The following is an 11,722-nucleotide window of genomic DNA, read 5'->3' as shown; positions in this document are numbered from 1 at the left end:
AAAAAAATTGTTTAAAATATGTTAAAAATATAATCAAAATACCTTTTAAAAAAAATAATGTTTTACTACTAATAATGAATACTAACTTATTGAATTGATTATAGTTTTTCTCTCTAAATTTAAGTACAAATGTGATCAAAAAATTGTTAATCTGAAAAATTTATTCCACACACTTAAAATTCGAGGTTTACTAACCACTCAATCGTAACAAATATTGTTAATGAAAAAAAAAAACAAATATCTCCTAACAAAGGACTCATAATATCGCAATAATGTGCGATACAAGAACGAAGTCTTGCGCAAACGGAGAAAAACAAGGTGTTCAAAAATTAGTATAAAAGTTAAAGATGGTTTACTTCTGAATTATAGATCCACAAGTTGTTCAACAACATAACAGTAACAAATATTTGTACATTTTTTAGAAAATATTTTAATTACTTACACATTATGTTTAAATTGCTGATAATTTTTATTGTTGTGACAATTGCATACGCCAAACCAGGTGGTTTGGGTTACGGAGGATATGGTGGGTATGGTGGGTATGATGGATACGGAGGATACGGAGGATACAGCCAATATGGATTAGCTCCAGCAACTAGTTATAGGTAAATTTTATTCATTTTTAACTAAAATATATCCTAAAAATGATGAATGATGATTAAAAAGTCCTTTTTTTACGAGTATAATAATTGTATTGATTTTAATTTCATTTGATGATTAAAAGTTCTGAATCGTATTTCACCTAATTGTTTCAATGTTGCAAATAATTTTTAACAATGTGGCAAGTATTTTATTTGTTACCCCTTTAGTTTGTTTTAAAATCTGTTGTTTTGGTTTCATATATTCAATTTTTGTTGTATTTATGAGTTCGGTACTTCCCAATTACTTTCTAGTAATGATTTAGATTATTTATTTTTCCCTAGGCCATTTCTTATTTTATCTTCCCATGTTACAATTGAACGGATAAATGTTTTGTAATTATTGCCCAAATTAAAAAAAAATGAAAATATGACATAGAACTTTATTCAATAATTTAATGACATCCAAAACCTTTATTTTACCAAAGGATGTTGGAAATCTAGATGAACATAGAAATATAATATTGTTTTTACTCAGATAAGGTTGTTTATAAATCCTGTCTTATTCAAAAATCTAAATGATTAATCTAGAATGATTTTCCTTTTATTTTCTCAAAAAAATTTTAAAATTAATATTTAAATAAAAAAGTCAAAGATAAAAATTTCACTTCTAATATTAGTAGTCAAATAGTATGTCATTGTTTATAATAGTTATGGAATTTTAATATCATTAACTATGTTAACAATATAACCACCAAAGTTCTCACTAGCTTAGAAAATCGACAGACGTTTATTTATTGTATTACATCTTCTAAACTTTTTTATACTTGATTAATAATGATCTGTATCTATACTGACTATATCTATATTTTGGATTGTGAGTTTGTCTAGTTTTACCAACAGTTAATTTGTAATCAATATAGCTATCCATAATAATTTTATTATATTGTTCCTTTACTTATTATTTTAAAAATGCTATTTACCTGGAATCTTTCAAGCTTTCCTACATTATTTGTACTGTGTTTAATAACAAATTATTGGTAAATATTTCTTTAAAGTGTATTTCTTAATGTATTAATTTTTTTAGCTCCCGTGTTGACTACCATTCACCTGTCATTAAAACCTACGTAGCACCTGCAGTGAGCTACCACAGTGCTCCCCTATCACCTTCTTACGGACTTAATCACGGATATGGTGGAGGCCTGGGGTACGGTTATGGCTTAGGACACGGTCACGGTCTAGGACAAGGCTACGGAGGCTACGGCAATGGATATTCTTTGGGAGGCTACGGTCATGGCTGGTAGTTGACATAACTTATATCTAAAAGGGCTGTATACAACTTATTTATGTGTTCATTTGTATATTTTGTAAAAGAAAAAATTTGTAAAATAAATTATTTTTATTTTTTATTTTTATTTTATTATACAACACAAGACGTTTGTGTAAAATAAGATGAATAGTTATATAAACTAAAAAGCATTTATTCTACAACAACCGTGACTCTTTTTCTCGTTGAGAAACGGAAAAATTATATGACGAACAACTAGTTTTGTATACCAAGGAAAAAGCACAAACTATATTATTACATGTGCATTCATCATCATCGATGGCGTTACAACTTTTCTTAAGACTTGGTTACGTTTACTATTGTCTTTCATTATATACAGCCTGTGTCTTTTTTTTTAATTTTCTCACTCCCATTGTCTCAACATCCTCTATGACTGCATCTTTATACCTTTTTTTTTGGCCGTTCTACAGATCTTCTCCAATCTAGTCTTTTCCAAGACACATTGTTTATAAGACGATTGTAATAACTGTATATCTCATGTCTTGATTATTTTAGTATATCAAACTTTATCTATCCTACAACAAAAAGTAAAAATCTACTTGTTTAAAACCGAAATTCAGATTCTTAATTTAGTAGGTGCCTTCTACAATTTTCAAAGTAAACAAACTATGAATGGAGCTGTATGGAGAATCTAAAATTACATTCGACATCATATAGATTCATCTAAGCAATGTTCTTTTATAAACTGGCTTTTAATACTCTCAATTAAATAAATTAAGGAAACTGTTTAATCTATGTTTGCAGCAAAGAGAGGTGCCCAAAGAATTTAACAATGTTATAACCTTCCTTTTGCGTAAACAAGGAGATAGAACGGACCTAGCAAATTATAGACCTATTCTTGAACCACATATACAAGCTCTACACTAAGTTAGTGAGATTAAGGTTGGAGAAAAAAATAGATTTCTACCAACCGAGAGAGCAGGCAGGATTCCCTTCAAATTATGGTACCAATAATCACCTTCAAACATTAAAGACAGTCATTGAAAAATCTATAAAATACAACAAACCTCTTGTTTCCACTTTCATAGATTTTCATAAAGCGTTCGACACGATCAAAATGGACAGTCTTATGAAAGCAGTAAATGACAATAGTAAATATATTAGTAAATTATAGTAAACTTATTTACAATAATTACAAAAATGCCACTATGACGAGACGTTGCGGGACCGAATAAGAAATGAAGATCTGCGAAGAAAGACGGGTATTGTTGATATTGTGAAACGCATTGCGGAACTGAAATAAAACTGGGCAGAGAATGCACGACCCACGATGGACGAGCAAAATTACAAATTGTAGGCCGAGAGCAGATAAACGCTGTAGCGGAAGACCACTTACACGTTGGGCTGACAATATCAGGGGTATCACCAAAAATTTGCAACAAAGAGCACAAAATTGTAAAGAATGAAGGAGTTTAAGGGAGGCCTATGTCCAGCAAGGGACGTGGTAAAGGAAAGCTAGATAATGATCATGATGATGAATACTCGCAATACGAGTAAATAACTGTATAGAAAAGATAGTAAAGATTTGATTTCACGTATAATGCCTCTACAATTCGCTTATACGTATTTCGCCCTTGCAGGACTCATCAAAGCGACTGAGTAGGAAGCCTTGAACGTAAAATTATATATTTTGGGTCAAAGGAAGTAATAATGAAATATATGCCTAAAGACGCATACGGCCACATAAAAAATACGAAGTTTTCTACTTGTTCGAAACCAAAAATCAAATTTCAAATTTAATCTGTGCCCCCTAGAATTTTCAAAGCAAGCAGACGATGAATAGGTCGACATGAGGAATCTAAAATTACATTCCACATTACATCGATTCATTTAAGCAATAACCTTTATAAATATATACAAAAGACAGTTAAGTACGTATTTCATCCTTGCAAAACGCATCAGAGCGACTGAGCAGAAAACCCTGAACGTGAAATCGAATCGTTTTCATCAAAGGAAGAAATAACGAAATAACTTCCTAAAGACACATACGGTAACATCTGATTTTAAAACAAAAAGTAAATTAAAGTTAACCAAATACAAGGCGGATATCGAGCACAGTTTTTATTAAATCTTGCCCAAGTATTTCCGCTCTCAGAGCATCTTCCGGTGCATCTGAGATAAGCCAATAAACGTTTTTTCCAAGGGAAGGAAAATTAATTAAATTCAAAAAACTCGAAGTTGATGGTTGATAAAAAATTTAAATAACGTTTTAGACTTACTTCGTTAAAATTATAGGCTATCCAGCAATTTTATTATTGTCATAAACATTAAATAATACATTTACACAACACTAGACAAAGGATAAACAGTTTAGTTTTTTTTTTAATTTGAAGAAGCTTCATAGTGCTATATGAGCAGTCACAATCATGGTGATATGGTCTGCACATTTCAAATATATATGGTAAACTGAACATTGACGAAAAGTCCAACTGACACTAATATAAGAAGTCAACTGATAAAATATGAAATTATATAGATTACTTTATGCAGATTGCATAATCCAGATCTCACACTCAAACCTGTCAGTAATAATTTGAGTGTTAGTATGGGGACAACTGAAGTGGACATAGAGTGTGAATGTAAGAACTAGACTCAACAATCTATTAGATAGTGGGTGGATAACTACAATAAAAAGGTCTACCAAGCACTACCAATACTATAGAAAAGAAGAAATAGAACCTTGAAATTGAAATACTTAGAAATAGAAATCAAAGTTAGAAACGAAGTGTATAAATGGGGTATAATACCAATAGTTCAGTTGAACCCACAGTCAATGGGAGAACCATACAATTAAAATGTCAAAGCATTACTCAAGACCAACTGACCAACAGTGGGAGATGTTAAAATATAGAACTATATAAATATAGAATGGAGATAGTATATTTAAAGTACAAAAATTTATGGAGAGTGTAATAAATGCCAACTATAGATCAATTGATCATGAACAAGCTTGTTTTGCAAGTTATTGATGAATGAAATATTAATAATTAAAATATGAAATTAATAAATTTTTAACGAGTATACTCAGTGTAGGAAGTCTAAAGAGTTTAGCTAGGTCCCCTACGAGGTGAAGCTGCAAGTTATTGATGAATGAAATATTAATAATTAAAATATGAAATTAATAAATTTTTAACGAGTATACTCAGTGTAGAAAGTCTAAACAGTTTAGCTGGGTCCCCTACGAGGTGAAGCTGCAATAAAATTCTTACTAAGCATTTATATATATATATATATATATATATATATATATACATACATACATATGCATAATATATTTTATTTTGTCGATTTTAAAGCAGCTTATGGCATAGTCATAACACCAAGTATTGGAATAAATAAATAACTTAAAAACTATAATATATATAAAAATGATACAGTAAAAAAATGTAGTTCTTTGAACGTAGTTCATTGTAGTTCAATGAAACATCATTTCACAAGTGACGAATGACTTGTTATTGATTTTAATTCATTAGTTGTAAAAAATTATTTTTAATGTTATTTACATCATAAGCTGTGGTTTCTAAGAGTTGAAAATGTTTACTAAAAAACAAATTATCCTTAAATATGTTTACTTTACTTAATTCAATCAGATTTTATTGCATAAAATGCCTAAGTACGTGTTTTTCTATTTTTCCAACTTAGAGGTAGTGTCAATCCCTTAAAATCAAAAAGCACACTTTGCCCATATATTGCTTTTGCATAGGATGCTAAGATATGCTCAAATCCAAATTTTCAGCTAAATCCAATCAGTCCGACAGAATTGGGAGGTAAGGTCCTATTTTCTGCCCGAGTTACTGGACTATATTATATTAAGGTTTTTTTAAAAGTTAATTAAAATCATCAAAAAAAAAAATTATTTAGAATATGGTTAAAATATAATCAAAATACCTTTTAACCAAATAATGTCGTATTACTACTAATAATGAATACTAACTTATTGAATTGATTATATTTTTTCTCTGTAAATTTAAGTACAAATGTGATCGAAAAATTGTTAATCTGAAAAATTTATTCCACACACTTAAAATTCGAGGTTTACTAACCACTCAATCGTAACAAATATTGTTAATGAAAAAAAAAACAAATATCTCCTAACAAAGGACTCATAATATCGCAATAATGTGCGATACAAGAACGAAGTCATGCGCAAACGGAGAACAACAAGGTGTTCAAAAATTAGTATAAAAGTTAAAGATGGTTTACTTCTGAATTATAGATCCACAAGTTGCTCAACAACACAACAGTAACAAATATTTTTACATTTTTTACAAAATATTTTAATTACTCACGCATTATGTTTAAATTGCTGATAATTTTTATTGTTGTGACAATTGCATACGCTAAGCCAGGTGGTTTGGGTTACGGAGGATATGGTGGGTATGGTGGGTATGGTGGATACGGAGGATATGGAGGATACGGCCAATATGGATTAGCTCCAGCAACTAGTTATAGGTAAATTTTATTCATTTTTAACTAAAATCTATCCTACAAATGATGAATGATGATTAAAAAGCCCTTAAATTTTTATAATAATTGTATTGATTTAAATTTCATTTGATGATTAAAAATTCTGAATAGTATTTCACCTAATTGTTTCAATGTTGCAAATAATTTTTAACAATGTGGCAAGTATTTTATTTGTTACCCTTTATATATATTTAGGGATTCTACAGTATTCACTGCCTTCCCTCGCTCAACCGTTTCCATCTCTCTCTGTTGTTCCATTCTCCATCGTTTAGTCCTCTCTTACTCATGGCGTCGTCTACTTCGTTCCTCCAGGATTTTCGGGGTCGTCCTCTTTTCCTCCTTCCTATGGGGCTCCATTCGGTTATTCTTTTTATCCATCTGCTGTCGCTAGCTCTTCTTACATGTCCATACCACTTTAGTCTTTTTTGTTCTATATATGTTAGTATGTCTGTTTCTATTGATGTTCTTTGCTTTATTTCGTCATTACGTCTCCTATCCATTCTTGTTACTCTGCAGCATCTTCGCAGGAATTCCATCTCTGTTGCTATTATCTTACTGCTGTTTTTCTTGTTTATGATCCAATTTTCGGCCCCATATGTCATAATACTTCGCACTAATGTTTTATAAATCTGCGTTTTTGTCTTCATATTTAGGTGTCTATCCCACCATACTGAGTTAAGTTGTCGGATTGCTGTTCTTGTTTGTCCTAATCTTTGTGTAATTTCTTCCTCTGTTGTTGCCTTTTTCGTGATTATAAACCCCAGGTATTTGAATTTATCCTTTCCTTTGATTGTTACGTTGTCATCAATCTGTAGATCTTCTATGTCTTCTTCACTTGTAGATAGGTAATCTGTTTTCGCGAGGTTAATATCTAGGCCAGCCTTGGTATATTCTTCTTGTAGTTTCTTCATCATGTAGCTGAGGTCGTCTTGGTCTTGTGCAATCACAACTTGATCGTCTGCAAAACTTAACGTATATAGGTATTCGTTCCGTACCGGTACTCCCATGCCTTCGCATTTTCTTTTCCATGTAGTTAAGACTTTCTCTAAGTATATTTTGAATAGGGTTGGAGATGTGGAACAACCCTGCAGGAGCCCTTTTGTTGTGGTGAAGTCTCATATGATTCTTGTTCCCATTTTAATGGACACTTTATTTTCTTTATACAGAGCTTTTGTAGCTTCTATGAGTTCCGTCTGTATTTCTAATTTGTACATTGCCTCCCATAGTTCTGACCTTGGTACAGAGTCATACGCCTTTCTCAGATCCACAAATGCCAAGTGTATATCTCTATTTTTTGCTTTTTTCTTTTCCAACAGTTGTTCCAGTGTGTATATGTGGTCTATGCATGATCTTCCTGCCGTGAAGCCTGCCTGATCCTCCCCGATTTTGCCTTTTATCGCTTGCTCTATCTTTTCTCGCAGTATCTTCCCATATAATCTTCCTATTGATGATATTACGCTTATTCCTCTGCAGTTTTCGCATCGTTTTCTATCTCCTTTCTTAAATATAGATGTCATATATGCCGCCGTCCATTCCTTTGGGAGCTGTTCTCCATTTATGGCTTTCTGAAATATCCATTGTATCATCCGGTGTAATTTTTTTGATCCGTATTTTATAAGCTCAGGTGAGATGCCTCCAGGTCCCGGTGCTTTCTTATTTTTGATTGCTTTTATGGCCGTTCTCATTTCCCTATCTGTTATTTCTATTTCTTGTTGTGGGAATCTGCTTCGTCTTCGCCTGTTTTTTTTTCCAATGAATTGTGGTCTTTGTTCTGTTAATAGTTCCTTGTAGTAGTCCTTCCATTCTTTGTCCTGTATATTTCCCAATTTAGTTTTTTCTTTTGAGTTTTGTTTCAATCCTCTCAGTACTTTCCATGACTCCGAAGTTCTTGTACCTCCTATATATGTTTCAATATTTAAGCAGATTCTTTCCCATTCTTCATTCTTTTGCTGTGTTATTTGTTTTTTCACTTCTCTATCTTTTTCTCTATATTCTTTATAAACTTCATCGTTGTTTGTAGTCAGCCATTTTCTGTATAGTTGCTTTTTTTCTTCAATTATTCTTTTTGTTGGTTCATTTATTTCATTATAGTGCTGTTTATTTGTTATATGTTCTTTTTCCCCAAGGGCTTCGAATGCTGCTTGCTTTATACTCGCCTTTGTATGCTCGTATATTTCTTCGATGTTGCCGTACCTAAATTCTATTAATTTTTGGTCTAGACGTTGTTGGTATAGTTCTCTTATTGATTGTTCTTGGAGTAGTTCTATATTGTATTGTTTTTCTCTTATAGTGTTCAACGGTTCTTCTGTGGAGGGGGTCTTGTTATGTTTCCAATTAATGCCCATTTTTGCTGTCAGTAGTCTATGGTCCGTTCCACATTCTGCTCCTCTTTTGACTCGCACATATTTTATCTTTATTGTGGTATCTTGTTTGATTATTATGTAGTCTATTATCGATTTCAGCTTTCGTGTTTCTTGCGTCCATGTATATTTATGAATATTTTTATGTCTGAAGAATTCGTTGGTGATTTTTAGGTTGTTTAATTCGCATAATTCAATCAGACGTTCTCCGTTATCGTTTTGTTCATCCTCTCCAAATCTCCCCACTACTTTATCGTTTTCTTTCCTTCCGGTTCTGCCGTTAAGGTCTCCTGCTATAATTATCTCCACGTTCTTTTTAATTAGCTCTATTTGATTCTGGAGTTGTTCCGTGAAATGTTCTTTTTCTACTCTCGGAGAATCGTCTGTTGGTGCATATACTCCGAGTATCACTGTCTCTTTACCGTATATGTCTATATGCATTTTAATTATTCTCTCGTTGATTGGTTCCCATGTTCTAACCCTGTTCTTCCACTTATTTTTGATTAGTATTCCTACTCCTGCCTTTGCTCTACATTCTTTATTAACTCCGCTCCAGCAGTGGATATGGTCTTCTATTGTTTCCGTTCCATTTCCTTTATTTTTGGTTTCTGTTGTTACTAGTAAGTCGATGTTGCTTTCTTTAAACTCTTTGATCACTTCCGTCGCCTTTTTGTTCCATCCTTGTATATTCCATGTTGCAAATATGAATGTTCTATCTTTTCTTCGTTTCGATTTTTGGTTGAGCTTTGATAAGACTGGGTCTTCCGAACTCTTCGCAACATATTGCCCCCCCCCCCCCCCGTATCCGATTGTGGATTTCCACCCGGGGATGTGTTTCCGTATTTGGCTTTTTCATCTTGCGATTTTCGTTCTTCTTACCCTTACGTTTTTCTGTGTGTTAGGTTGCTAATTCCTAACGCCACAACCCCCGTTTGGAGGACCTTTTCTTCAGCCGCCCATTCTGGATCAGACGCTGTTGGCTCTTCCGCCCTCTTGACCATTGTGACTTTTCCAGCCATCCTCTGCTCTCGAGACCGTTGACCGGTTTTCACCTGTACCCCAGGCAGGGACCCTCACAGGGTGCTATCAGCCTGGTCAGCTGAACCCTGGTTTTTTTTAGAGGTGTTACTCCTCTATCCCTCCTCTTTTATCCGGGCTTGGGACCGGCTGCATCGGTTATAGAGCTACTCAATTCACCCCACACCAATTCAGGCAGAGTGTTACCCTTTAATTTGTTTTAAAATCTTTTGGTTTCATATATTGAATTTTTGTTGTAGTTATGAGTTCCGTACTTCCCAATTACTATCTAGTAATGATTTAGATTATTTATTTTACCTTAGGCCATTTCTTATTTTATCTTCCCATGTTACAATTTAACGGTTAAATGTTTTATAATTATTGCCCAAATTAAAAAAAAATGCACATATGACATAGAACTTTATTCAATAATTTTATAACGTTAAATGACATCCAAAACCTTTATTTTACCAAAGGATGTTGGAAATCTAGATGAACATAGAAATATAATATTGTTTTTACTCAGATAACGATGTTTATAAATCCTGTCTTATTCAAAAATCTAAATGATTAATCTAGAATGATTTTCCTTTTATTTTCTCAAAAAAATTTTAAAATTAATATTTAAATAAAAAAGTCAAAGATAAAAATTTCACTTCCAATATTAGTAGTCAAATAATATGTCATTATTTATAATATTTATGGAATTTTAATATCATTAACTATGTTAACAATATAACCACCAAAGTCCTCACTAGCTTAGAAAATCGACAGACGTTTGTTTATTTATTGTATTACATCTTCTACACTTTTTTATACTCGATTAATAATGATCTGTATCTATACTGACTATATGTTGCAAAAGTAGATACGAGAAATAAAAAAAAAATTGGATTGTGAGTTTGTCTAGTTTTACCAACAGTTAATTTTTGTAATCAATATAGCTATCCATAATAATTTTATTATATTGTTCCTTTACTTATTATTTTGAAAAAGCTATTTACCTGGAATCTTTAAAGCTTTCCTACATTCCTTGTAGGTACTGTCTTTATTAACAAATTATTGGTAAATATTTCTTTAAAGTGTGTTTCTTAATGTATTAATTTTTTTAGCTCCCGTGTCGACTACCATTCACCTGCCATCAAAACCTACGTAGCACCTGCAGTGAGCTACCACAGTGCTCCCCTATCACCTTCTTACGGACTTAGTCACGGATATGGTGGAGGCCTGGGGTACGGTTATGGCTTAGGACACGGTCACGGTCTAGGACAAGGTTACGGAGGCTACGGCAATGGATATTCTTTGGTAGGCTACGGTCATGGCTGGTAGTTGACATAACTTATATCTAAAAGGGCTGCATACAAGTTATTTATGTGTTCATTTGTATATTTTTAAAAGGGAAGAAATAAATTTTTTTTTATTTTTTATTTTTATTTTATTATAAAACACAATTTGTGTGAAATAAAATGAATAGTTTTATAAACTTAAAAAGCATATACTCTACCATAACCGTGACTCTTTTCCTCGTTGAGAAATGGAAAATATATGACGATCGACTAGTTTTGAATATCAACGGAAAAAACACAAACTGTATAACATGTGCTTTCATCATCATCAACGGCGTTACAACTTTTCGTAAGTCTTGGTTTCGATTACTATTATTGTCTTTTGTTATAGTCAGCCTGTGCCACTTTCTGCAGCACAAGATTTCTACTTGTTGGAAACCCGGGTTTTGAACAAGTAGAAATCTTCGGATTTGTACTTTTTGTTTTATTCTCACATATTACCGTGTGCGTCTTTAGGAAGTTATTTCATTATTACTTCCTTTAGATAAAAAGATTTGATTTCACGTTCAGGAATTCCTACTAAGTTGAGCTGATGAGTCCTGCAAGGACGACAAAATACGTATAAGCGAATTGTAAGGGCGCTACACGTGAAATCTAATTTTAACT

General features: G+C 32.4%; 2 protein-coding genes across 2 annotated transcripts; both read left to right on the top strand.

Moving 5' to 3' along the window:
* The first annotated feature begins 335 nt into the window (after positions 1-335).
* LOC140435809 (uncharacterized) lies at positions 336-1,985 on the top strand. Its single transcript, XM_072524526.1, has 2 exons — positions 336-605; positions 1,666-1,985. The coding sequence occupies exons 1-2, from the start codon at positions 448-450 to the stop codon at positions 1,880-1,882; spliced, it is 375 nt and encodes a 124-aa protein (XP_072380627.1). The 5' UTR covers positions 336-447; the 3' UTR covers positions 1,883-1,985.
* Positions 1,986-6,142: 4,157 nt separating this feature from the next.
* LOC140435808 (uncharacterized) lies at positions 6,143-11,197 on the top strand. The gene is made up of 2 exons (XM_072524525.1): positions 6,143-6,378; positions 10,883-11,197. The coding sequence occupies exons 1-2, from the start codon at positions 6,221-6,223 to the stop codon at positions 11,097-11,099; spliced, it is 375 nt and encodes a 124-aa protein (XP_072380626.1). The 5' UTR covers positions 6,143-6,220; the 3' UTR covers positions 11,100-11,197.
* Positions 11,198-11,722: the final 525 nt, after the last annotated feature.

The sequence above is a fragment of the Diabrotica undecimpunctata genome, chromosome 3 (genome assembly GCF_040954645.1).
Source record: "Diabrotica undecimpunctata isolate CICGRU chromosome 3, icDiaUnde3, whole genome shotgun sequence".
Taxonomy (NCBI): Eukaryota; Metazoa; Arthropoda; class Insecta; order Coleoptera; family Chrysomelidae; genus Diabrotica; species Diabrotica undecimpunctata.
This window is presented reverse-complemented; position numbering and strand designations above follow the sequence as displayed.

Bases quoted from the DNA above. Each gene is read 5' to 3' on its own strand.
- LOC140435809 (XM_072524526.1), top strand. From the start codon at position 448: ATGTTTAAATTGCTGATAATTTTTATTGTTGTGACAATTGCATACGCC. The intron at 606-1,665 runs GTAAATTTTATT...TAATTTTTTTAG, and splicing joins GCTCCAGCAACTAGTTATAG to CTCCCGTGTTGACTACCATT.
- LOC140435808 (XM_072524525.1), top strand. From the start codon at position 6,221: ATGTTTAAATTGCTGATAATTTTTATTGTTGTGACAATTGCATACGCT. The intron at 6,379-10,882 runs GTAAATTTTATT...TAATTTTTTTAG, and splicing joins GCTCCAGCAACTAGTTATAG to CTCCCGTGTCGACTACCATT.